The sequence below is a fragment of the Sminthopsis crassicaudata genome, chromosome 6 (assembly GCF_048593235.1).
Source record: "Sminthopsis crassicaudata isolate SCR6 chromosome 6, ASM4859323v1, whole genome shotgun sequence".
NCBI classification, from domain to species: Eukaryota; Metazoa; Chordata; class Mammalia; order Dasyuromorphia; family Dasyuridae; genus Sminthopsis; species Sminthopsis crassicaudata.
The window spans coordinates 195,440,714-195,468,691 of record NC_133622.1 but is presented as its reverse complement, the minus strand read 5'-3'; the positions used below and the strand labels follow the sequence as shown (position 1 = coordinate 195,468,691).

The 27,978-nt window shown below is 39.1% G+C and overlaps 1 protein-coding gene across 1 annotated transcript in view; it reads left to right on the top strand.

Annotated features, from left to right (window-relative positions):
- PPFIBP2 (PPFIA binding protein 2) overlaps positions 1-27,978 on the top strand; it is a 173,754-nt gene that overhangs the window by 118,632 nt on the left and 27,144 nt on the right. The window contains 4 exon segments of the mRNA XM_074275431.1: positions 9,921-10,052; positions 19,288-19,380; positions 21,831-21,939; positions 27,747-27,808. Of these exon segments, the coding sequence (XP_074131532.1) occupies positions 9,921-10,052; positions 19,288-19,380; positions 21,831-21,939; positions 27,747-27,808 (396 nt within the window).

The window sequence follows — 27,978 nt, the reverse complement described above, 5'->3', positions numbered from 1 at the left end:
CTCCCTACAATTGTTTTATCTTCACTTTCTGCAAACATGTTCTGCTGTTAGGTATAGTAGATTGAATGCTGGGTCTGGAGTCCAAAATATCTGAGTTCAAATTTGCCACCCTGCTTCATTTTCCTCAACTATAAAATGGGGATAATAAGGGCATCTATCTCTCCAGGATGCTGTGAAGATCAAATAATTGTTAAGTGCTTAATATAGTGTTTCTCCTTGATCCATCCTCTATAACTCAACTATCTTTTTTTTTTTTTTTCTAAAATAGTCTATGCTGAATAGATTATTTTAACAATAGTCTCCTTCCCTCCTAGAATCACTTACTACCTCTTGCAGTCAGACTACTGACCTCACCTCCAATAAAATTCTCCCCAAGTAACTAGTGACCTTTTGATTTCCAAATCCAGTAATCTTTCTTAATTCTAATTCCGCTTGACCTTTTTTTTTTTTTTATCATAATTGCCACTGTTGACCATCCCTTCCATGTGAATTCCAAGACACTCCTTTTTCCTGCTGCCTTTTCAGACTCATTGAGTCTCCTCTTGCCCACTACATGGAAATGTCCTCTGAGATTCTATTCTTTTTCTTAGTGTTTCTCTGTATAATCTCCCTCCTATAATTTCATTTATGACTCCAGTGTTTGTGGTTTCCAAGCCTATACATTCAGCCCCCGAGATCTGTCTGGCAATCCAATTATCTCTGGATCTATTAGACTTGGATGCCCCTCCATCATTTCCCTGATGCCATGGTCCTATTTGAAAACAAATGATAAATAACAGCCATCCCAATTTGAAGCTGATTCTCCTTTTATCTTCTCTATTTTCACAGTAATCAACCTCCCTATTGCCCTTCTATGAAAATTACAAATTATCTTTAATTTTTCCCTTTTTTCCTCATCATCTAGTCCCATCAAATTTACCTTGCATTCATTATCTCACATATTGTCACCACTTTGATTAGACTCATTTTACCTCTTTCCTGAGATATATAGATAGATAATATATTCTCTTATTACCTGGTCTCTCAGATTTCTGGTTCTACACTCTGTAGTTCACTATTGCCAAAATATATTTTTCTAATGCCCTGACCCTGCTTGTGAAAAATGTTTCAAAGGGTTTCCTTCCAGATATGAGATTCTGTGGGACCATTCTAGGAAATTGGAGGTATCACATGCACACTAATTTTTTTTTTTTATTATAGCTTTTTATATACAAAACATATGCATGGGTAATTTTTCAACATTGACCCTTACAAAACCTTCTGTTCCAACTTGTCTCCTTCTAACCCCTCCCCTAGAGGGCAGGTAGTCCAATACATGTTAAATATATATGTTAAATCCAATATATGTATACATATTTATAGTTAGCTATGGGCACTAATTTTATAAGAAGTTTAGTAGGGAAAAGGAAAAGTAAGATAAGATGTTTGCTAAATATGGCAAAAGATTCAAGTGAAATCTCTTTAAGGATTTATTTAGCATATTCTCTGGCAATAGGAAGGAAGTAGTAGAGAAGAAAAGATTAAAGATTTATGAGAGAGGTTGATTGATAGAGTAAGTTTCTGGAGAAATAGCAGATGAGAGCAGATGATTAGCTATAGCAAAGAGAAAGGTGATCTCTTCAAATAACAAGTGAAAAGGAGGAGGGAATGGGTGATGATCAATGGGGAAGAAAAGTTACCTTTCATTGAAAAGTTCTGGCTGATGATTGATGATTTAGAAAGTTGTGTAAGGCCCATGTGCAAGGCACCGTGGAAGTGGGCTGTGCATGGGTAGAATGGGATGGCAATAGGACCATGAATCCATGTTTCCTTTGGTTGTAGAAGGTTTTGTTTAATTTATAAAAACTTAAGTTACTCAAGACTTAGTTGATCCTTCCCTTTTCTCCCACCCCAGGATAATTCCCCAGGCATGGCTTCTCAGTTCTCCACTCTAATTTGTTTTGTTAAAGCCCCTGCAATTATACATCAAAAAGTGTTATTTGGGGGCACAACCCTCCTACTGAGAATGTCATCGACAAAATTGCTCAGCAGAATTGACCAAGCCTTTGACTTCAAGACGCCAGCAAGGCAAATTTGTATTTTCCTTTCTTTCAACTGCCCGTGTGTTCGTCCTGGTGTTTCACATTGCTTCATACCACTGGAAGTACTCTGTCATTTGTTGGGAACGAGCTGGACCACATCCCACTAATGAGCCCTTCCAGACAAGTTTCTCTAGAAGGGGGAGATAATTGTTTCAAGGCATGATCCTTTTAAGGAAAGAATATTTACTTTGAATCAAGTTAAATCAGAAATGGAGGGTAAAAGATGGAAGCAGAAAAGGGAAACTATGGTAGGATAATTTTCACCTCCCATGTCTCCCTTTGTTCTCCGCCCCTAACCATCCCTACCTCCACCTGAGCCACTTCACTGTTCAGCCTAGGGAGAAAGCTGCTGATGAGCAGCGACTTTAAAGATGACTTTGTTCTTTATCCCTTTATGAAGCACCACCCTATGCCTTAAAAAATATCTGTAATTTCATTGGTGTGGATACTGGCGTAATCCCATCTTTTCTCCATTCCTTTGAACTGGATTCCCCACCCCTTACTGGAAAGCACTCCCTCCTCAGTCCTGCTTCTGAAAATCCCTAATTACCTTCTAGACTCAAATCAAAGGCTAATCCCTCCTTCATGAGGCCTATTCCATTCCCCTAAATGAATATGGCTTTTCCCTCCCAAATTACCATGGACTTTTTGTATGGGATTATTAATAAGTCTATATGTTATCTTGATTGGTTGTGCTCCAAGCTGATGGATGACATGGTAAGCACTCTTTCTGTTCCTGTGTTTCTCTAGTGCACAATTTCATCAATCAATCAATAAACATTTATTAAACACCTAGTATATGCTAGGCAGTGTGCTAACCACTGAATTCTACTTTGGGTAGAGTTTCATATGCAGAAGTGACTATTTAAAAAAAAAAAAAAAGAATCTTGGGGAAAGGAAGCAAATTGTTGGTACTTTTCTGGGATTTATTTAAAACCTTCTTTAAGAATTGATTATGACTTATCTTCTTTAGCTTAGAGGCTAATGCACATTAATGTGCATTAATCTAGTGTTTCCCAGCTGACCAGGCAACATGTGACCTGCCCCAAACCATAAAGTGACTGGTAATCCTCTGGCAGCTGCATCCTTCTACCTTTAAACTGTTTTAAAGGGACTTAATCTCTGTAAAATGAAGAAATGAGCTCTAGAGGGGTCAGCCAACCCTTTGGTCCAGTGAGAATAAGGATTCTTACAGAGATCGAGAAAGTAGGAACTAAAGCCTGGACAATCAACAGAATGGATAACTCTCAATAGTGATAAGAACTCTTCTTGATGTCTGTATACATCTCATTTGAATCTTTCAAAAATCCCTAGGTACATATAATATTTTAAAAACAGGCATTTGGAATGATCGAGTACCCCAGATATCTGTGCTTGACTCTGAATTAGTTAATATTTTTATCAATGTCTTGGACAAAACACAGAAGGGATCTATTTTAACTTTTAAGGTGACACAAAATTGAGTGACTATTAACAATTATCAAATAAAGGATCCAAAAGGATCTTGACAAACTAGAGAATTGGGCTGAATTTAATGGGGATGAATATAAAGCCTTGAAGGTGGGGTGGAAAATCAACCTCACAAATTAAAGAGAGAAGTATGGTTAGAAGGCAGTTTATCTAAAAAGTTTCTAGAAGTTGAGCGGACTTGCTAGTCAGGAGTAGTCAACAGTCCCGTAGTTAGCGCTCCCCCAAAAAGCTAATACAATTTTGGTCTATCTGAAGACAAGCATAGATTCCAGAATATGTAAATGATTCTGCCCCTGTCTTCTGTCCTCGTTGAACTATACCTGAATCCCTGAGTTTATTTCTTGGCACCTACAGGCAAGGAAGGATGCTGATAATCTGGAGGATGTCCTGTGATTGGTAGTTAGAATAAGAAAGTCTCAAGCAGGCCATATAAGATGGTTTGAAGAAGGAAAGACCTAGGAGGAACATGACGACTGTGCTCACTATTTAGAAAATCTATGAAGCATAAAAGAGACTAGATGGATTCTGTTTTTTTCTTTTATTCTGAAAGAGGACAGGATACCAGGAGGTGACGTCTTGTCTTGCAAGTGAATTGGATTTAAGTGAAGGAGGACTGTGTGTGGGGGGGAAATCAACTGCCTCAGTTTTTCCTTCAGAGTCATCTGGGTACAGTGGCCAGATATAGATCAGGACTACTGAAGATGACCCTGGATGCAGTGGGAGACCTTGGTCTTTTTAAACTAAGATCTTCAACAGGCCGCAGCCATGTAATAATTAAGGCTAGAGAGAAATTGAGGACAGAACTTAGAAAAATGGGTAAAAGTTTCAAAAGGGCAAATTTAGGTGTATCAGGAAGACTTTTTTGGTGGAGGTAGGTTCCCCTTCAGTGGAGATCTTCAAATAAAGGTTAGTATCGCATCATCTCTTGGCAGGTGTGTGATGAATATAATTCTTTCTTGGGTAACTAAAATGATCATCATGATCCCTTGCAACTCTGAAATATGGTGATTCTGGGAAATAACAAAACCAGATTTGGACAGCCACTTTACTATATATCTTACTAGACTATGGAGACAGTATGGTAGAGGTGATCGCAAAAGTCTTAGTACAATTAAAAGTTTCAGAATCAAAATTTTTGTGACTTGTGATACTTTATATAATGCAAGGAATGCTAGACTTACATTCAAGAGCATCTATTCAAATATTAGTTCCCAAAATATTCAATGTCCCTGGATAAGTCATGTTATCACTCTGTTCCCCTGTATGTAAAATGAGGAGAATGCAATGATACTTGGATGACCCACTTCTGATTATTGTGGGGAAAGCACTCTTCAAATCTTAAAAGTACTGCATGGATTGTTCTTCTCTCCTTTCCTGTGAAGTGGAACAAGCCCAGAACTTGGAGTTACGGAGCCAGAGTTCAAATCCAAAAGTAATTATATCTGAGTTCAATTCTACTTCAGACTTTTATTATGTGACAATGAGTCAGCCTCTCTAGGCCACTGTCTACTCACTTATGACAGGAGGTTGAGTTTGATGACTTTCCAATTCTAAAACTAGGTAGGATCTTATGACTGGTCCTATAACACCTAAGAAGAGGAAGACAACAAATTCACTTGGGTCAGCACATAGATGTAGATTCACTGAGGGAGCAAAGGGGGAAGAACCTAAGCAAATGAACAAAGCTCCCTGATCTAAGCCCACTCTTATTTTTTGAGGTGAAGAAAGATAAAGGGATTTAATCACGATCATTTATGAGGTTAATAGTCACAGAGCATGATGAAACATTATTCAGGATTCCAGAGTCAACAGAAGTAGAGGCAGAGGTAGAAAGAAACAAATTATTGAGTGGGGCCTTTTATTTTCTAAAGCAGTTTAAGGTATTGGGCTGCCCTCCTTAAAACTATCTGTGTGGCATTAGAAAAGTCATTTAAACTCTCTAGATCTCAGTTTATATAAAATGTGGGAGAGTTGGATTAGATCCTGAATTCTCTGGTTCTGTGATTGATTAGTCAGATGAAGTTTGAGTTCCTTAGAGTTTTATTATTACCCAAAAGTCCAGAATTCAGAGAAACAAAGGGACTTTAGAAGTCATCTCTTAAATCCAACCACAATTTGCCCAGAGATAGTGACAGAGCCTGGACTGAAAACCAAGCCCTTTGATTCCAAACCAGGTGCCAAAGGTCACCTAATCAACAGGCAACTGTTAAGCACTCCCAGGTTGCCAGGAATATAGTAAACTATCAATACAAGGACAAAAGCAAAACAGACTTCAGAAGCTGCCGTTCCAATGGGAGAGACAGCAGTTACACACATGGGTAAATACAAGCTACGTTCCTTTGGATAGGAATGCCTAATAACAAAGGATCTGTAAAGAACTCTTCTACAAGGTGATATTTTGGAAGAGAGCAGGGATTCTAGGAAGCATGCAAGAACAGTTGAGGGCTTGTGTACCACATGGACATGTTCAGAGATGGGATGTGGCCAGCATCTTTGGCCAATATGGCTCAGTACTAGAGCATGTAGACAAGAATAATGTAAGAAGAATGGAGAGGTGGTTAGAAGGAGCCAGGGCTTTCAAGAACATGTGTGGATCATGTAAAATTGATGTGTATCAGCTTAGCTCAGTACTAGCATATAGTAGGCACTCAATAAATGCTTAGTCCCTTCCCCTTCTCCCAAAATAGTTTATACTTGATTCTATAAGAAATAGGAATCACCAGCATTTATTTGGGGGGGAGGGTGGAAGAGTAACATTTTCCAGTCTAACTTTTTTGGCATCTTTATAGAGGATAGGTTGGAGTGGGAGTCACTTTATCCAGGAAGACCAAATGGGAAACTTGAAATGCTCCAGGTGGAAGGTGATGAGGACCCTAATAGGATGGTGATTATATGAGTGGAAAGAAAGGGAAGAGATGCAAAAGATATTAGGGAAGCAGAAATTATTAGATGTGGCAACTGACTGGATATATGGAGAAAGTAAGAGTTAGGAGTTGAAGAGAACACCATTGTACAGATCTGAATTGTGGTGCCCTCTTTTTTTTGTAGCTGTTTAGAGCTTTTTATTTTTTTATATTTTATTTATGTTTTAGACATATTTATAAAATATTTTAGACAGAAATATATAAAATATATTTATATTTTATTTATGTTTTAGAGCTATTTGTAGCTGGTAGAGGGACTAGATGCTATTGGAAATTTTCAGACATGTGGCTTGTGGGTAAATAGGAGCAAAAACCCAATTCCTAATAGGAAGCCAGAAGGTGCTTTAAAAAAAAAAAAAAATGAACTTGTATGAGGCTCTTTCCCTAAAATGACCTGGTTAATCTAATCACAACCAAGGAACAGGTACCTTTCAGCCTGAGAAGAGAGAGATTTGAAGTGAAGTGGTAGCTCCTTAAGGAACTTAGTACTGTGAAGAATGAGGTGCCATTATTATATACTTTTGGCGTGTTTCATTGTGTTTTTGAAGTGATGGGGAAACCATCTTCTTGGAATTGACTCTGATGTCTGAGAACCCGAATTCAGATTCTGCCTCTGACACAACTTTTCTTTGGGCTTCAGTTTCCTCATCTGTAAAATGAGAGTGAACTAGGTGACCTCTATAGTCCTTACTAGGTCCAAATCTATGAATCTGTACCCAAATGGGTTGAATCCTTTCAAGCTATAGATGTTTGAGCTTGTGTTTACATTTCCCTTTTCTTTCTTTGGTCAGGTGAAAATAGAATGGGATGTGTTGTAAGTTTTTAGGAAGACTAAGAAGTCTATTTTCTTTCTTTTTTTCTTTTTGTACGTTTATTTTTAATTCACTTTGCTCTATGGATCATGTTAGTAGAGAAAAATCGGAGCAAAAAGGAAAAACCATGGGGCAACTAGGTGGTACATTAGATAGAGCACTAGCCCTGAAGTCAGGAGGACCTGAGTTCAAATTTAACCTCAGACACTTATCACTTCCTAGCTGTGTGACCCTGGGCAAGTCACTTAACCCCAATTGGCTCCTTCCTGCTAATTTCAATTTTTTTTTTTTTTTTTTGTCCTCATCTCTTTGCCTTCTCAGTACCCTCTGCCATTACTGAAGGTCACCCCTCGCCTATTTACTATCTCTTACTTTCCATAGCTCTACATTCTATCCTTTTGCTGCTTCTCCATCTTCCTCCTGCCCCTTAATTATGGGTGTTCCCTAAGGTTCTGTCCCAGCCCTTTTCATGCCTTAGCTCTAAGGTTAACCTCCCAGTATTTCATACATCACCTCAGTGCAGGTGACTCCCAAATCTACACCTCCACCCTCAATCTCTCCCTCAGAGCTTCCTGGACTTTCCCATCTATTGGATACCTTCAGCTGTTTGACCTGAGCTAAACTTGTTTGAGACTGAACTTACCTGTCCCCCTAAACATCAGCTTGAATGAGTGGCAGCCCATTCAGTGTTCCACATCCCCAGTCTTCCTTACCCCTGGATAGGTTTGCTAAGAAAAGGAAATGTAATTTCCCAATTCTGCTCCTCCAAGGAGCTTCCTTTCTACTCCTATAGCACTCCACCCCAAAACAAACTTCTAAGCTCCCCAATAGTTTCATAAATGGTCTCCTCCTCTGCCATCCATCCTGCTAGTATTCATAGGATCATAAGCTTAGACCTAAAAAGGACCTTAAAGATCAGTTAATCCAATCTCTTCATTTTACTGACAAGGAAACTTAAGGCCTAGAGAAGTTAAGTAAATTGACCGTTTATTAGAATAGTAAGTAGCAAAGGTCACATTTGAATTCATATCATTTGAATACACTGATAAGATAATTCTTTCTTCTGCACCAGTCTCCCTCCCTGGATTCCTGGTGTGTACCACCATATCTTTCTTTGCTATCAAAGCCTGATGTAGACCTCCAGTGATCTCATGGTGAAGTTTTATTTTCCCTGCCCAGGCCTAGGTTGGGGATGAGGGACCCCAGGGGCCTCCCCCTATTTGATTTGCTGTATCCCTGACATGAGTTGCTTTCCTTTTTTTAGTTTATTTATTTTTAGTACACATTGTTTTATGAATTATATTGGGAGAGAAAAATCAGCAAATGAGAGAGATTTTAAAAAAAGAAAAAAGAAGTGCACGTAACATGTGCTGATTTACATTCAGTGTCCCTAGTTCATTTTCTGGATGTAGATGGCATTTTCTGTCCAAAGTCTGTTAGGATTGCTTTGGGTCACTGAACTACTGAGAAGAGCCAATCCTTTCATACTTGATCATAGCATATTCTTGCTCTTAATGTGTACAATGTATTCCTGATTCTGTTTGTTTCACTCAGCATCTGTTCATGTAAATCTTTCCAAGCCTTTCTATAATCAGGTTGTTCATTATTTTTTATAAAACAATAAAATTCCATTACCTTCATGTACCACAATTTGTTCAGCCAATCCCCAACTGATGGGCATCTACTCATTTTCCATTCCTTGCTACCACAAAATGAGCCACTACAGACATTTCTGCACAAGTGGGTCCTTTTCCCCCCTTTATGATTTTCCTTGGGATACAGATCCAGGAATGGCTCTGCTGGATCAAGGGTATGCACAGTGTTATAGCCCTTTGGGCACAGTTCCACATTGCCATGAGCTGCTTTTTGCTGCCTCCTTCTCAGAAAGGAAGCCAGCAGCAGAGTGGGCTCATAAAGAGCTCGGATGACTTTGGGCCCCTCAGTCAAAGTGAAGTCCAAAGGTTGTTGGGGCACTTGCCCTACAGGGAAGCAGGATTGCGTGGTGGAAAGAGTAAGAGTGAGGGCCGAAGAATCAGCAGAAATTTAGGTTCAAATCCTGTTTCTGATCAGTCATGGGAAGTCAGAATCATAGTTAGAAGCACAAGAGACCTTCTAAACCAAATTACTCATTTTTTCAGGTGAAGAACTGAGGGCCAGAGAAGTTAGTTGTGTTTTTCACTTTCACAACATAAGTGATAGAGGGTGGAACCCAAGGTGAACCATCAAGTCATTAAGCATTTATGAAGCTACTGTGGGCCAGGCACTGTGCCAAAGTGCTGGGGGCACAAAGAAAGGCAAAGCTCTCAACAGGTTTACATCTAATGACATGTACTACAGTCATTGATCCACTCTATACCTTGTTTTTCCCCTCTCTGAAATGGGTATAATACTAACAGCACACTTATCACCCTGGGCTATTGTGAGTATCAAAATAAATAATGGATTTAACATTTTTTAGCCCCATGCATACCTTTGACCCATCCACCCCTGTTCCCAGCAACAGCTGCCTGTGAACCCCCAAAATTCGGATTCCTTGTTGGAGGATCTTGGAGGATCCTCCAAGATCATCCATCCGAGCATCCGCCATGGTGTGATTTGTTGGGAATATCTAAAACGCCTTTTTCTGACTGCAGGAATTGTTGAGCCGCACATCACTTGAGGCACAGAAACTAGAGCTGACGGCGGAGGTTTCGGAGCTGAAGCTCCGGCTGGTCGGCATGGAAAGGGAACAGAAAGATCAGGAGGAGAAGCAGAGGAAAGCCGAGGTGAGTGCCATTGTCACGTCTCCGCCTGCCTGAGGTGCCCTGGGAAAGGCCATGTCTACAGACTGCCAACTTGGGGGGCAACGTCAGGAGGAGAACAGCTATCCGAGTTTTTTGCAAACACTTACACTCAAGCTGTACATTTTAGCAAGACCCAGACTGACCACTGCTATCTGCAAGACTATGGTGGCAAAGGGGGGGTGAGAGGGAAAAGGCTGAGGAAAACTACAGGGCAAAGTGGATGGAGCTCTAGGCTTGGAATTCAAATCTTGCCTCAGACACTTTTTGGTTGAGGGTCCCTGAGCACATCACTGGTCATGTCTCAACCTCAGTTTCCTTATCTGTCAAATGAGGAAGTAGCACTTCTTCCAAGCTCTCAATCCTATGAATATTCCAGGGGCTTCTTCAAACATGTAACTTATTCTATATTATTTTGTTGGAGATTATTATATTTATTTATTTTTCTGAAGCTGGGGTTAAGTGACTTGCCCAGGGTCACACAGCCAAGGAAGTGTTGAGTGTCTGAGATCAGATTTGAACTCGGGTCCTCCTGAATTCAGGGCTGGTGCTCTATCCACTGCGCCATCTAGCTGCCCCGAGATTATTCTATTTAGGGACAAAGGGACAGAGAGGGAATCATTAGAAAGTGGCAATGATGTATCCAAAGCTACAGCACCAAATGAATGAGGGATCCCAGGGGCCTCCTCCTATTAGAAATAAATTGCTTTTAAGAATATATTTGAGAAAGAGAATGTCATGGTTCCTTTATTTATTAAAGAGAATGTCATGGTTCTTTTATTTATTAAATATTGTTTATTTTTTTAAATGTCATAGTTCTATTTATTTAACTGGGGTGCATTTGGTCCCCAAACGTGCCAGGGTTGGCCACTCTTTGGGAAGAGTTAAACATGTACCAAGAGTGTGAGAGCTTTTCCACACTGCTTCCTGAACCCCTAATCCCAAAGATCTATGTGCTGAAACATGATATATCTACAGCTTAATAGAAAGCTCTTTCGTTCTGGACTATTGAGATAGTTATTGCTGTGCTCTAGAAAGATATAGAGTCAAAATACCAGTTCCTAGCCAAGTTTGTATTGCTCCTTGGAGCTTCAATTTTTCTCTTCTGAAAATGGGAGTATGGATTATCATTCTTCCTCTTAAAACATTATATAAATGAAAGCAGAGATAATCTCTGTGGGTAGTAAAAAGACTAATGAATTTGGAATATGGAATTATGCTTGGATCCTAAGTCTGCTGCTTATTGCCTTAAGCAACAGTAATATTAACAATAATAACTGATGTGTTTTTAGCCCTTTAAGGTTTACAAAGATCTCACAACATTTTTATGGATTAAGTAAGGGATGGTGAGCAAGATTATCCCATTTTAAAGATGAAGGAACTGAGGCCCAGAACAGTAAAATAATTTTCCCATGGTCAGGCATTTAATGAATGTCAGACACAAAATTTTAACCTGAGTCTTCCTGAATCTGGCACTCTCTGTTATACTATTATGCTCTGCAAATAACTTGGGTCTGGGGATTCTTAGAGGATCTCTTTACAGCTCTAAATCATCTTACTATTTTTTGATTCCTTCTTGCACTATTTTTAAAGAATGATTTCAAAGTGCCTTTCATTTCCATACCACAATCACTTCCCAATGCTCACCCTACCCCTCCTTTAAGTATCCTTTGCTTCAGACAGAAAGGTCCCAAGCTTTAGGCTGAAAACCTCCCATAACGAGGATCCCACCCCCTCTGCAGTGTACTTTTGGAGGGGACATTTGTTCCCTATATCAAGCTGAAATCTGTTCCTCCCTAACTTCACCCATTGTTCCTAATTCTGTCCTCTGGGGCCCATGGAAACAATTTTAATCCCTCTTCTAAATGACATCTTTTAGATCTTTTCAGACACTTTTCATTATCCTCTAAATCTTGTCTGCTCCAGGCCAAACCTCCACAGTTCCTTCAACTAATCCTTGGGTGGGTGGTATGTTTTTTTGAGCTTCCCTCCCTGCCCCTCACCCTCACACACTTGGATGCTTGTCAGTGTTGAGTTAAGTGACTTGCCAAGGGGCGTATAGTAAAGTGTCTGAGGCCAGATTTGAATTCAGGTCCTCCTGACTCTGGGGCTGATGCTCTATCCCCTAACTATCCCAATGGAAATTAGGGACCCCAGAACTGAGTGCAGTACTCCAAAGTCTGATGCTGATGGGATTATTATTACCTCCTTCATTCAGTTTGACATTTAATAAACATTACCTACTGTAAGCTTGTCATTAAGTGCTGGGATTAGCATAATTCTTTGGGGAAAATTCCATCCTTCTAAATTCTGTTTTTTATAAATACGACTTTTAATTAATTAGACTTGGGAGTCTGGGGGTTGCCACATGATACTGTTGACTCACTGAGCTAGCTAAGTGTTCAGTAAAATACTCCATTTTTCCATTGACTATTGTCAAAATTTGTTCCAAATTCTGATGTTGTCATTCATCCCAGCTTTATGTCATCTGCAACCTTGATTAACATAATGTCTGTATCTTCAAGTCATTTATATAGATGTCAAATGACACAGGACTAAGGATGGACCCCACAGAGCTATTTTTGGCAACTCCATTGTAGTAACCAGTGATCCCAAGTTCTTGCTCTAAGTTCTCACAAACCACCCCTTTCATACATTAGTATCTGAGGTCACAAGTTGTATTGCTACCCTTCTCCCTAAATGAATTTGGTAAATCTGAGGGACATTCCCTTGGTATTCCCCTATTTCCGGCATGCTCCATCTTTTTTACGTTATAGATTCCTTTAGCAATTTGGCAAAGCCAAATGATTCCTCGGAGTTGTGTTTTTAAATGCATAAGATACATAGGATTATGGAGGAGATTAGTAATATGGAAAAATAGTTATGAAATGTTTCTTTCAAACAAATTCATGGATCCAGGTTAAGAATCCCTATTCTCTTTGTTATTTGTTATTCTCTCAATGTCTGGTTTAGTAGACATATGTGATCACTCTCCTCTACTCCCCTCCCCCCATTTTCAGTTTCAAGATTCCTTGACTCCAAGATTTCTACTTGCCAGTATAAATACTGGCTTTCAGTATAGATGATTCTCTAATGATAGTGCTTTATCTCCTAGGGCCAGCCTTAATTTCCTTGTCTGTAATTAAGAAAGGTTGGATGGACTGTTGCAGGAAATCTTACTTTAGAGTCCAGTTGACAGTTATTTTGATATAATTGGTATCCATTGTAATCTGATGCATTTAAAAATATGATTCTGAAAAAGAATTCACTGGTTTCACCAGTATGACACACACAAAAAGTTGAGAACCTCTGGATTAGAGAAGTAGAAAAGTAGCATTTATTAGGTACTTTTCAGCTACCATGTACTATGTTAAGTGCTTTTTTTTGCTGAGGCCTTTGGGGTTAAGTGACTTGCCCAGGGTCACACAGCTAGGAAGTGTGAAGTGTCTGAGGCCAGATTTGAATTCGGGTCCTCCTGACTTCAGGGCTGGTGCTCTATCCACTGAGCCACCTGGCTGCTCCTATGCTAAGTGCTTTTGCACATATTATCTCAATAGCCTTCAGAGGCAGCTATTATTATAATCCCCACAATGGGTAAACAGGCAGGCAGATCAGGCATTCTCTATTCCAGATCTTATGGTTCCATGAACTTCAAACCAACCTGACATCAAAAGCTTTCCTAGGGACCTTCTTGGGGCTTCTTTCTATCCTAATTACCCTAGTTGTTAATTTGCTGTTTGTCCTTCATGAGCTTAGGATGATGATGCCGGGATTTGTCAGGGAATTGGATTGATGTGAAGGAGCTAGTCAGCTCCGGATTTGACTTTGCTTTGCCTCCCAGCCACTTTTGAAGGGTTCAGAGGCCTTCTGCCATGTTCCCCATAACTTTATATTTCCTCACTTCTCAGCAGAAACATTTATGTTTCTGTGTGTTCCAACAGCTTCCTGAGCCCTCTTGTGACTATTTTCCCTAATCCCCAGTCTCTCAGTCTATCCAAAGGCAAGACTTGGGGAGGCAGAGTTCCTCCTGTTACTCATTTTAAAAACAAAGATGAGATTGACTGTACTGAGCATTTCTCTGGTTCTTAAGAATCCATCATCCCTGATTCGGGCCAGTTCCAATGATCACTCGTGATCATCTATACCCAGAGAGAGGGCTGTGGGAGCTGAGTGTGGACCACAACATAACATTCTCCCTCTTTTTGTTGTTGTTGTTTGTTTCTTTTTCAATTTTTTTCCCTTTTTGATCTATTTTTTCTCCTACAGCAAGATAATTATATAAATATGCATATATTGGATTTAACATATATATGTTATTTTCTTTTTTCTGAGGCAATTAAGGTTAAGGCAATTTTCATTGCCTAGGTGCCACAGTTAGGAAGTGTCTGAGATCAGATTTGAACTCAGGTCCTCCTGACTTCAGGGCTGGTGCTCTATCCAATCCGCCACCTAGCTGCTCCTATATATTTTTACTATATTTAACATATATTGGATTGCTTACCATCTGGGGGAAGGGAAAGGGGGAAAGAGGAGGAAAAATTGGAACACAAGGTTTTGCAAGGGTCAGTGTTAAAAAATTGTCCGTGCATATCTTTTGAAAATAAAAAGCTTAAAAAAAAAACCCTATCATGAAATAAAATTAGAATTTGAAAATTTAAAAAACAAAAAAGGAATCCATCATCCCTAGGCTCCATCCCTTCCCTTCTCCACAGCAGGAGTAAATACAAATCTGCATTCTGTTGGAATTGCAGAATCTAAGTTTACCAAACATAACTTTTTAAAACAAAACACAAACAAGATTTTATTGATAAAGCTTACTATCAGAACAAGACAATTTACAAAACAGAACAGGGAAGGACTGAGAGCTGCTCCATAGCATTGTCTTTCCTCTCCCTGCTTCTTAGCATTGGAGCTTTTGTTCTTCAGAGAAGCTGGATGATGTTAATTTCCTTTGTTGCCCTGAAATAAGATTTTAAAATATGCTGAATTAAAAAAAAAAAATTCCATCACATGGACTTGGCTCTTTTCAACAATGAAGTGATTCAAGACAGATCCAATAGACTTGTGATGGAAAGAGCTATTTGCATTCAGGGGGGAAAAAAAAAACAAAAAAAAAAAACCTATGGAGACTGAATGTGGATCACAACATAATATTTTTACTTTTGTTGTTGTCATTTTTATTTCACCTTGTGATCTGATTTTTTCTTGCACAGCATGATGAATATGAAAATATGTTTAGGAGAATTTCACATGTTTAACCTATTGGATTGCTTGCTGTCTAGGGGAGAAGTTGGGAGAGGGAGGGAGAAAATGGGTCATAAGATTTTGCGAAGGTGAATGTTGAAAACTATCTTTGCAGTATTTGGAAAAATTTAAAAGTTACTAAAATAAAAAATTCTGTCACAAACTGATTGCTTACAAGTGAACAGCTCACCCAGAGAGTAGTTCAGAGACAGGACTTTAATCCAGGTTTTCTGATTGAAAATCCAGTATTCTTTTCTCTGGACACATTCTTTGTCAGGCATTTATTTTTTTAAATCATCAAGTTAAGTAACATTTGCAGCAAATATAAATATAAATTTGTGAACTGAATATGATCCTGAATACCAAATAAAAATATTCAATCTGGACCATTTGTTTGAAAAAACCTATATAATAAAACCTGAAATAAAATAGTAATGATTTAAGTTGCTTTCTTATGGGTACCTCAATTTCCTCCAGCAAAAAAAAAAAAAGATATTTTCTTTCTAATGTTGTTGTCATTGTACTGTTTTTGAAATTCTGCTTATTTTATTCTGTATCAGATGATGGAGGTCTTTTCAGTCCCTTGAAACTGGACATTTCTTCCTCATTTTGTATGATGCAATAATATTCTATTGAATTTTAAATGCTTTTTATTCAACCATTCTCCCAAAAGTGAGGACCTTTATATTTCTAATTTGGGGATTCTACAAAAAAGGTGTTGTGAATGTTCCCATGCCTATAGCATAAATGAATGAATGAACACATACATTGATCATACGTACATATGCATATTCTGCTTATTTATCCTTTTCTTCGGTCATGTTGGAGCAATATATGTATAATTTAAGGATATGCATAATTTAATGACTTTTGCCTATGGTTCCCGACCATTTTCTAGAATGTTTGAACCAATTCACAGCAATTTGGCATTCCTGTCCTCCTAACATTAGCCAGATTTTTAGTTTTCTTTCTTTTCTTTTTTAAATTTTTACTTAAAGTTTTTTTGTTTTTTTTTTTTGTTTGTTTGTTTGCAGAATACAAGCCAAGATAGTTTTCAACACTCAACCTTGTGATATCTTCCAAATTTTTCTCACTACCTTTTCCTTATCCACAAGTAATCCAATATAGTTTAAACATGTGCAATTCAATCTAAATCCCATATTTATCCTACCTTTTCAAAGAAAATTGATAAAAAATGTTAACATTTTTTGATTTCCTCCACTTCATGTTTTTCTACATACTTTAGTACATTATAAGAAATATACTGGGATATAAAATATAAGAATTCTTCTATGAATGAGCTTTGGTATAGGGACTAACCTTTTCTTTCAGTAATTTTGGGAACTCCCTGGGAAGGAAACTCCTTCTACGTGTGCTGGAAGATACCTTCTCTGCAATATAGAGAATTAGAGAGTGGCCTGGGTCATGACATTCAGAGATCACATGGATAATGTGTGTCATGGGGAAGACTTAAATCTAAGTCTTCTTGCTCCAAAGTCCTTCTCTATGCACTTTGCCAAGCTGTCTGTTCTATGAATACATATCCAAATTTAATGTGTTCTGATTTTGAAAAGCATTTCTAATTGTGATGTAATTTCCTTGTTTATATCTCATGATTTTGTCTAGATTAAATTCAGCTTTTTCAGATGTCGGTTGCAAGCCTTCATTCTTGTACCTCCCTCAGCACCTAGGACAGGGTCTTAGAGAGTAAGCTACTTAATGTTTGGTGAATTCAATTAAATTGAACTGATGCCTCCAATAACCAACAGTGATATATGATGCCTTTTTGTTCAGTTCCTCTGAATAAAACTAAAAACTATTGACTATAAAAACATTTCCTTGTTGGAGTATTTTTTTTCCAACTTGAAAATCTCAACAAAAATCAGTTTCTTCATCTGTGACATTTGGAGGTTGGACTAGATCCTGCTCTAACTACCAATGATTTTGCTTCCTGTCTCTTCCCTTTTTACAGTTAGTAGTGAATCTGATCAGTGATCTACAGGAGCAGATGTGTAGACTACAGCTGGAAATCAGTAGCCAAATTCAAGAGAGAATGTTGCAGGACAGGGACCACATGGATGAATGTAGTCCTCAGGAGAGCCCCCAGGCCAGCAACCCCGATGGCTTGCCTGTATGAAGCAAACCTAAGTATATCCCAGCATGAGATGGTACTGCCTTGAGTGTGCAGAGAATTCTGGGTTCTACTAACAAGAGTCTGTTTTGGGTACCAGTCATTCGTCTGTTTGACTCTGGGCAGAGCCCAGGGACCATTTTCCTTTCTTTGACTTGCCCCATTTCACCCCTTCTCTAAAGTTATCTGGAGAAATAGCATGGCTTGGGCATTCCTTCCTAAGTCTTTCACTAATTGTGTGCCGTGTATTTATTAACAACTCAACAGTAGCCATGGGCAGGTAAGAGAATTGTCAGCTGTCTAGCTTTGGCCACTGAGGAAGAGAAAGACAATAATAATCCACAAAATACTTGCTCGGGTTGCCTGAATTTCGAAAATCATTTGAGCTTCAATAAATCTAGCTCTTCTGACTTAAGAGAATTCTATGGGTATGTTAGGAATTGGAAAAGGAGGAATAACTTCTTCCTGTACCTAAAAACTGGAATGAAGCTTCTTCCTTGTTCTTTGCTTCTTCTTGCTTGCAATCGTGTTTTCACTGAAGAGAAGAGAGAAAAATTTCCAGTTAAAATGGAAAATCCAGATAATATGAAGGATGGGCCAGGCTATTCAGTAAGTACACGGGACATTGTAGGCAGAAGGAAAATAGTGTAAGAGATGCTCAGTAATTACTAAGAGGAGACAGGAGCTAAAGACAATAGCCTCAGGTAGCATCATTAATTGGAGCATAGATAATACAGAGCATATGAGATTTTAATATAAGGAGGGAATGTAGATATATATATGTATGTACAGAATGCACACATATGTAACTATAGAGGAATCACTGGGATTTGGAGCAATTGGACAGGAATTCTGAGGTTATGGAAAGGTATTTTTAATTCAAGAATATATTTTATAGAAGACAAAAGGCTACGTGTACTACATGTCTACAGTAGCTACCAATATATTGCATCATATATTTGATTCTCACAACAGCCCTCTGAGGTAGGAAAGAACAGGTTATTCAAAAGAACTTAACTCTTTAGAAAGGAATGGTTTGTCTGCATTGGTAGGACTCCAATTCCCATTAATGAAGGTATTCAAGCAATTGCCGACTATTGTGCAAGAGATTTATTGCTCAGATGCCCTTACACAGTTCCTTCAAACTCTAGGAAGCTAGGAGTATGTGGTTCTTTTAGGAAAGAGTCTCAGGGTTAAATGATCTAACATATCAAGTGCCATTCTTCCACCCATTCACCCTGGACTACTGTAGCCCCCTGGTCTCATCCCTTTTGAACTCCTGCAGCTTTCTATCTTTCCAGTTATACCTCAGACCCCTGAACGGATGTGCCTGGGCCTAGTATACTCTATTGTCTCCCATGAAGTGCCCAAGACTGGGCTCTCTCTGGTAGAGATCATCCCTCAGTGTTGGGGCAGAGAAGAGAGTGCTTAACTTGCCTCCTGATTGGTTTTATTTATCCCTTTCTGATTCCCCCAGCTCCTGATTGCCTCAGCCCCAGGCCAACAAGTGGGACACTTCTCATGCAAGTGTGTCCAGAAACTACTGTGAAAACAAAAGGCGTTCATAGATCTTACTGAGCTGCCTTTTAATATTCCAGTATTCTTCTGGGGGGAAAAAACCTGCCCCAACACAACTGGAAAAGTCTCTAAAAGGCAGAAATAGGAGGTGTAGTCTAGCATGGCTGTCATTGGCTATGTTAGAACCTGAATAATTTAGTTTCAGGCATTGCATACCTGGGGTTAACAGACATCACTAAGCCACCTTTTCTCTCTCTCTCTCTCTCTCTCTCTCTCTCTCTCTCTCTCTCTCTTTTCTCTCTTTCTCTTTTCTCTTTTTCATTTTAGGAATTGCTGCAGGAACTCAAGCATCTCAAAATTAAAGTGGAAGAGTTGGAGAGCGAGCGAAATCAGTATGAATGGAAGTTAAAAGCAACAAAGGTAAAACACACCAGACCAGGTGATCGCTGCTCCTGATGCCTATAGCCGAATCACCTCACATGGGAAGGGTTGCTATGTGAATGCTAAACAAGGCCTCTGTTTGCCCAATTATTTCTTCTGCTTGAAAATGGCGGATTCTTTTTTTCCCTTTCCAGTAACAGGCTATAGAACCAGACTCCAGTTGAGTCCTGGGGCACAGGTGTGGGCATTCTGCATAAACTGGAAAGGCTTAACCCTCAATTCTGTTAATATTACAGGAGAGGGCATCTCTGTGGCACAGTGAATAGGGCACCTGAAGTCAGGAGAATCTGAATGTAAATAGGGCCTCAGATACTTACTAGCTGTGTATCTATGAGCAAGTTACTTAATTCTAAGAGCTTCCCCCCTCCAAAAATAATACCAGAGGTATGAACCGTGCTATCATTTGCCCCCATTTCTACATTTTGATTTATCAATACTTATTTTTTCTTAAATAAAATTTATCTTTTGTTTTTGAATCCCTCCTTCCTTCCCTTCCCAGGGAATCTCATAAGTGAATTAAAAGAGAGCTGGAAGGGAACAGTTAAGCAAAACTACTCAAGACATTTAAAAACAACTGACATCATCTTCCTTGGTCCACATCCATAGTCCCCTACCTCTGCAAAGAAGTAACATGAGATGGATCCTCAGAGTTCTTCTTTAGAGTCAAATACAACAGTGCAAATATATTAAGGGACTACTTACTATGTGTTAGCCCTGTACAAAGGATGGGCAGTACACAGATTAAAAATGAGCCATCTTCAAAATAATTGTTATTTTAAGCAATGAGCATATTCCTAAAATCTCCCTTCTGCTTATCCTGGCATGGACATGCAAGGCAGTCCTTCGTTCCTGAATGGCTTAGAAAGCAGGATTTTCTAGGTATAAATGGGCCAGAAAAAAACCTTGGATATTGCACCCTTGGTGGTCTAGATTTTTGTCACCCAAGGATCATCCACCCTCAGAGAATCTCATCACCAGGGGATTAGCTATGACATGGTAACATTGTGGGGAAGGGAAGAAGGTTATGGGAATTCCCTACTCAAGCCAGATGCAGGGATCACCCTCATTGATGAAATAAGGATATTTTTAGTATCCCACTAAGTTAAAGAATTTATATTTAGCTCTTCTTGGTAACTCTACTTGCTCTTTAAAGGGATCCTGACCATCCCAAGTCTATTGTAGCTCTCTGGAGATTTAAAGGCTTTTGTGGAAGAGCCAGGACTAGTGATGCTGGAAGCAGTAAAACAATATTTAACACCCCCCCACCTCCCAAGGAAAAGCTGGTGGGCTAACTTGAGGCTCCTGGTGGCATGAGGCAGGAGGACAAGAAAAGCAGTAGTTCCCCAAACCATTTAGCACTGGTTATAAAACCAGAAAAGTAAATCGATGGAACAAAATACATTTCTCCAAAATAGTTAAGCACGGCCAGCCAACAAACACCATGAGAATAACTGATAGAACATGTCATTTTCTTTTTTAGCATTTTACCAATTATTAATAGAAAGAATGTGAAGCCATGTGGCTAAAAAGTTGGTCCTGGTCTCAGGAAAAGCCTGCTTCAAGTCCTGCCTTGATTAGACATATGACATTGGGCAAATCCCTTAAGCTCTCAGTGTCCCCAGCCAGCTCTTTATGATTATGACTGTACATTTCAGAGAGTCTTTGCACTAGTGGAAGGCCTTAATTATATACCAGGAGTTTTAAATAGTACAGGGATTATTATTCCTGGTTTACAAATAAACCAAGATTTAGCATGGCTAAACCCTGATTATCCAGCTGGTTACCAGCTGGCTTAAACCCAGTTCTTTTTTATTTTTTATCCTTTTTTTTAATTGAAGGTTTTTTTTTTTTTTTTTTTTTTTTTTTTTTTGAAACCTATGCAAGGATAATTTTTTCAATATTGACCCTTGAAAAACCTTGTGTTCCAGTTTCCCCTCTCCTAAATGTCATGTAATCCAATATATGTTAATCATATAAAAATATATGTTAAACCCAATTCTTAAGACTTTTCATACAATGATCACCATAATTTCTATGTCCAGGGCAGATTTCTTGCCATCAGGTAAGAGAGCATCTCTTCCTTCTAACTTTAGCAGAAACATAATTAGTCCTTAGGGGAGCTCCCTGGGACCCTGGTTCTTTCATATGTAAATATACCCTGATCCCCACACTTGAAGGCAGAAGGTCAGAGCCTGTGGTCCTGACTGAAGCAGACAAGAATTCGTTGAGGTTGTTAACTAAGGCACGGTTTCACCGTTCCATCGTGGCTTCTGCTTGGGTCACTCCAGGACAGTCACCGCCCGGCCAGGCAGGCAGGCAGTGGGTAATGCAAGCTGAATCAGCCCTCTCCCCGTGCCCCATGGGATCACGTTCTCCGTTCGGGCTCCTCTGTTTCTGATCACTCACTCATCTGAACCATGCTCTTCCAGGCTGAAATCGCCCAACTGCAAGAGCAGCTGGCATTGAAGGATGCAGAAATCGAGCGCCTCCACAGCCAGCTCTCCAGGACCATGGCCGGCGCTGAAAGCACAGAGAGAGGTAAAGAGGAGGTGATGTCCACAGACATTGTAACATCCTGCCCATTCCCCCATGAAGGGGAGAGACTCGCCAGCCTTCCTGCTTACCCCCAAGAGCAAGGCGGGCATCCTGGTGCCCCCCTAAAATGTTGTAAGGGAAGCAAATGGAATCATTTCCATAGGAGAAAAACATACATTGTTTCAAAATTCCCTCACCCACTTAGCAGCCCTCCCCTTAGTGTTCCTCATCCCTGCTTCTCCCACAATAAGACCGGACCCCTTCCTTCCTTGACTTAGCACAGCTTGACTCATCACAAATGGAACACCTGTTGGCCAGAGACAGCAGACTTTCCAGCATTAGAAGGATCTACTTTTAGAAAAAATAATATTTTAAGGTGTCCTTCATTGCATGTTGTTCCCTGGGCTGCTGCCTCTCCTTGGTTCTGTCTCCTATTTGCAGGATACCCAAGTTCAAGTGCATGAGCTTATTTGAGATGAAGGTCTGTCTGGTCATCCAGCCTCTCCTGGGGTTTTAGAGGGATTGATGACCTCAGGACAGTGCCAGAAAGCTCTATTTTCCTTTCAAGTTGAAAGAGAAATTAATCTCAGGGGGAAAAAAAAAAAAGTAGGAGAATTAATGGAGATCTGTCTAAAGGCATCTGTCTACGGCCTTGCATCCATGCGCCACCTTGTGCCCAAAATTCAGGAAAACAATTCTTGTTTTCCTTCCCTTTGACTATCAGTGTGTATCCCTCTTTAGGAAAAAACTGTTCCCTAATTTTTTGGTCTAAGGACCCTCTTACATTCTTAAAATGATTAAAAATCCTACCAGAGAGTTTTAAAAAATATATGATGGTTATATCTGTCGTTCCTTGCAATATTAGAAATTTTAATGTCTTAGTATTTTTACAAAAATAATTTTGGCCCCTCGGGCCAAGGGAAGGGTGTTGGACACACCCAGAAATTACCAGATCTACACTGCTTTAAGAGAAGTATAGGTTGGACAACATTTGGAAATAATGTGGAAATAAGCATCTATATTGTCATCTGTGAAAAGGCAGTGTAACATTAGTGGATAGGGCCAGTCTCAGGAAAGGACAATCTGGGTTTAAAATCCTGCCTCAACACAGACTATGGGGTGTTCTTAGGCAGATCTCCCAATAGCATAAATTTTAGAGAAGGAGCCAATCTACATTTATAAGAGTTTCCCAGTGAGTGGGTCCCTATGTTTATGAAATCACAGGACCATGTCATAAAACAGATTGATAACAGATTGTCATTCCATATAAACATTCTATAAACAACCAGATTATCACCAGTCACCCTGAATTCCCCCCAAAGTTTACAAAGGCGGGTACGAGAGGTATGACTCTGTACCATTCACAGATGGAGGGAGAATTTTATCTCTTCATTACTCCTTCCTAAGCGGGCACGAGGGACCTGCCAGGGGAAAGTTGCTACCCACCCCCTCTCTGGGGCAGGATAAAGCCTAAAACCTTGCCACAGGAGGGCCTGGAGATTCCCATCCCACTGCTGGTATACTGCCTAGCTTTGAGCCCTTGAATCTGTAAAATGAGCAGGGTTGAACTTGGCTAAATCCATGATCCTGTAAATCATCTTTATTCCTCCTAAGAGAGAAGAAAACAAACATTTCCATGGTGTCTGCTTTTTACTAAGGGCTGTACAGATAATCTCGACAACCCTGGGAGGTGGCTTCTATTATTAAACCCATTTTACAGTTGAGGAAACTGAGTCAAACAGCAGTTAAATGACTTGCCCACAGTCAAATTTGTTCATAAATATCTGACACTATTTTTGACTCAGTCTACCAGCTAATCTATACCATAAGTACACAAGCATCCCAGAATGATCCTATGTAGTTACCCTTATCAACAGTTCAGGGCCCCTGTATTCTGATTGGGAAAGGGAAAAGGGGTGTTTGGTAAATAGTATGTTTTCATTTTAGGGAATGACCAACATCAGTCCTTTTAAGATGGGTTGGTTCTGTTGGTGGATGTCTAAAGGGCATGTCTAATGTGTGCTTTTTCCTCCTGGTTTCCCATCCTAGAGGGAGTTTGTAAGAGAAGGCTAAAGGAAAAATGTAAGCCTCGAGATTCTCTTCCAACATCATGCTTCTGAACCTTTCCCCACCAATTACAGCTAAAATGCTCTGCACAAACAATGAATGCAACTGCCTAGTCTCACATGATTATTTGATTATCTTGGCTCAATACAGGCCTATATTTCACTGCTTGCAAGTCAAGACCAGGAGGGTCCTAAACCCTCCATCACGCAAATCACCTTAGAAATTCACCATGATGTGGAATCACAGCCAGAAAAAATCACTCTGCTGGACATTTTAAAGGAAACTGTCAAGGTTTTCAGCCGCATTGCTCCTTTTTATGTTTTTATTTGGGTATTTTGTCTTCAGAGTATTATTTTTTAGACACTATCACAGAGTAAATATTATTGTTTAATCTACGGGTAGTAAACCTTATGGACCTACTCTCAGAACTGTGTTTTTAAATGCATAAAGTAAGATATTTAGAATTTCAAAGGAAAACAATTATTGAAATAGTTATCAAAGAATTTTTTAAAGTATAACTACACAAACTCTTAAGAGCCCCAACTCTGATCCATTTAAAATACAGCTGCAAAAACTCTTAAGAACCCCAACTCTGATCCATTAGCTGACCAGGAATTCCATCTGTAAAATCTTCCAAAACGTAGTCACTTAGCTTGTACCCAAGTTCTGCAAAGATAAGGAACTCATTTCCCTTCATTTTAAATTGTTTTTAAAAAAAATTTATTTTCAAATTCACATTTTCCCTCTTCTACCTCCCTAACCTTTACCCAAATTAATAAGGCAACAAAAACAATCCCTGTTACAAACGTGTCTAAGCAAAACAGAGATAAATTTGGCCATGTCCAAAAAATATTTGTATTTCTCAATTTGTCCATCACCTCTTTTTGAGGAGATGCTTAACATGAGACAGCCTGTTCTACCCTGGACAGCTCTGATGATTAGCAAGTCCCTCATATCAAGCCAAAAATCTGTCGACAATATCCTGTTGTTATTCTTCTGCTTTCTGGACCAATCAGAATCAGTCTCATAATGAAGATAGCTATCTTGCCCCTCTTACATCGTCTCTCCTCCAGACTCCTGGTTTCTTCTGCTGTTAGTATTCATATGGCATGGTTTCCTGCCTTAGCATTCTGATATTTTCTACTTTATTTATATCTTTCTTTCCTATAATATGGGCCCTAGAACAGAACACAATACTGGTCTGACCAGGGCAAAGGGACTATCACCTTCATCCACTATATGAACCAAGCAGGTCCATTGTCCATATTCTTGATTCCACTTAAGATCACCTAAATTTGAAATCTGCAATGTCACCCTATTGACTCTTTGTCTCATGTTCTCCTCCATGATAACGTTTAACTAGGACATAAAAGAAACAGATCCTGGTGTCGGAAGAAAACAGGGATTATTAAAAGCAACTTTTCCTTGTGGAGCATTTCCTTGGCAGTGTTCCTTTGAAGGTCTAGCAGGGAAAGAGAAGCATGTCTTCCATGCTTCTTCCCAACCTGGCTGAGATGCCCTTCTGTGCTTTGCTGACTTTCTGTCTGAGCTTGGGTGGGATTTGGGCCATGCATGGTTCATGGGCCATGTTAACTAAAACCATTTTTCTTGTAAGAATTACCCTTGCAATAATTATGTTGAATTATGATAGAACTCCAGTCCCCATCCCCAACCCCATCCAACATGTATAAAGAAGAATCAGATCAATCTGATTTTTTAAAATTTGCTTCTATTTAAAATCCAATGTCACATCTACAGATTTCTTTCATGTTCTGATTTCTAATCATCTTGAAGTGTTGAATACTACTTTTTTCATAAGAGGATGCCTGTGTCTCAGGGCTTTTAGCAGGATTTTTTGTGGATTCCTGTTGATAACAAAGGAAAGAATACTGGATGTAGGGGAAAATGAGCCCAGGGGAAACACCTCTTTAGCAGGGAACTCAGTCTTGGCTCACAATCACTTTTGACCCCTGAGTTTCTAAATGAACTAAAGACCTATTTTGCTGTCATCCTTGGTCATGGGAGTTCTAATCAAGCATGGGAAACCTTAACCTAAAACCACTGATTCATAGAGTTTGGGGAGTTTTGAGGGACTTAATACCATATAGTACACTTTTGATATTGAAGAAAATGGGACTTTTGTAGGTCATTTCTCAATTAACTAAAGTTTATTTAAGCATAGCATAGAAAGGCTATTCGACAAATATATTGAGTATTACTTAGCTAGCCAACTCCCCCTGCTTGTTTCCATGTGGAAATTCATTTGGTCAGCCATATGACTCATGGCTTTGGAACATCTTCCAAATCTGAAGGGGCCTGATTCTACCTGGGTGGGCCCTTCTATGCCCTTAGGTGACCAGTAAGACAAGTCAGAACAAAAGAGAATACCAGGAATCTGCCATCAAGCTGGACTCTCCCTTAAGGCAGAATGGCCTAACCCATATTGAAGGGTTAAGAGACGGAACTTTGGTAGATGGAGTCCCTATCACCCTGGGTCTTCTGTCTTCCAATATCGATTTCTTCTGTATTACAGCCATATTTTTTTAGGGGAAAATAAAACGATGTTATTTTTTCCCCATTCATATCTCTTTTCTCTTGAGTAAATTTTAACTTTTTATGGGTATGAAAACATCCTGTTTTCAAATGGGTTTCACTTTGGACCTTCTGATTTGGGACATCTGGCTCCTGACCTTCCCAGTGTGGATTAGGTGGTTGCTCCAATGTTTGCTTAGGGCTTTAATCTTCTGTTTCATCTAGATCCTTGGCCATCCACAGACATACTTATCTGAGCAAATATATGTATTTGTCCTGTTTTCTGTGGGAAAGAATGTGCAGATCCTACACAAAAAACTGGAAGGACTTAACTTATTTCTTTGGGAATTCAGCCGGTTTTAAAATGAAACTCATGACTGTCTTTAAAAGCCATTGATTTTTCCTTAAATATGTCAGACATATTCTGATACATTTTTTTAAAAAATACTTTTATATGTTTATAAGTTGGTTTGACTATGCCATGGTCTTTTAAAGCAAGTATCTATGTTTTATTTTCCTCAAGAGTTTACTTTGACATCAGAGGGTTTTTTGGTTTTGTTTTGTTTTTAAGAACCCTAAAAAGTGGGCTGAAATTGTACCCAAAAAAATGGGACTAAAGGCCTTGCAGAATCTGTTAACTGACAAATGTCTAAATCCACCAGTTTTACCTCAAAGTAAATGGAATTTTTTTCTTACTCATAAACTTTTCAGAGAAATTGGCAAACATACTGTTCTTTTTTGTGTATTTATTTTTAAATTTGCATTGATATCTTTTTTTAAGTGTCTTTCACTTCCAAACTTACTTCACCCTTCTCCTTTCAACATATAACAAACTACAGCAAAAAAAGGACAAAGAAAAGCTGTTCCCCAAAAGTAACCAACATATCAGCTTAGTCTGGCAGTATATGCTAAACTACCATTTTTGTAAAAGAAATTAATTTCCCCCCCTTTTTGTGACCAAATGTAATCATTTATATTACACAGCATCCAGTTTCTTTATTCTTTCCAATAAATCTCATAAGCAGTAAATTAATCTGTTGTTAAATGCTCCCATCAATAGACATAAAAAGTCTCTTTAAGGCAATGGTAGAAATGGGAGTGTATGTGTGTGTAGGTGTGTGTGTTTTGCTTTTTTATCTGTTAACTCTGATGTTGCTTGAAATGATTGCAAGGTACCAGCTAAATTCTCTTTGCCTCCTAATTCTCTGTAGATCAAGAAGTTCAACGTCTAAAAATAGGAATGGAAACCTTACTTGTTGCAAATGAAGAAAAGGTAAGACTAGAGTAACCCTCTATAGAGAGGGACTTACTAGTCCCTGACCAATAGGGTGCTTCTTGAAGCTTGTGTTTGTTTGGGGTTCACAACTGGGTTCTCAGTATCTTTATACTATTTTAAAAATATTAAAGATCTGTCCAAAGAGTTTTTGTTGGCTGCTAGGGCCT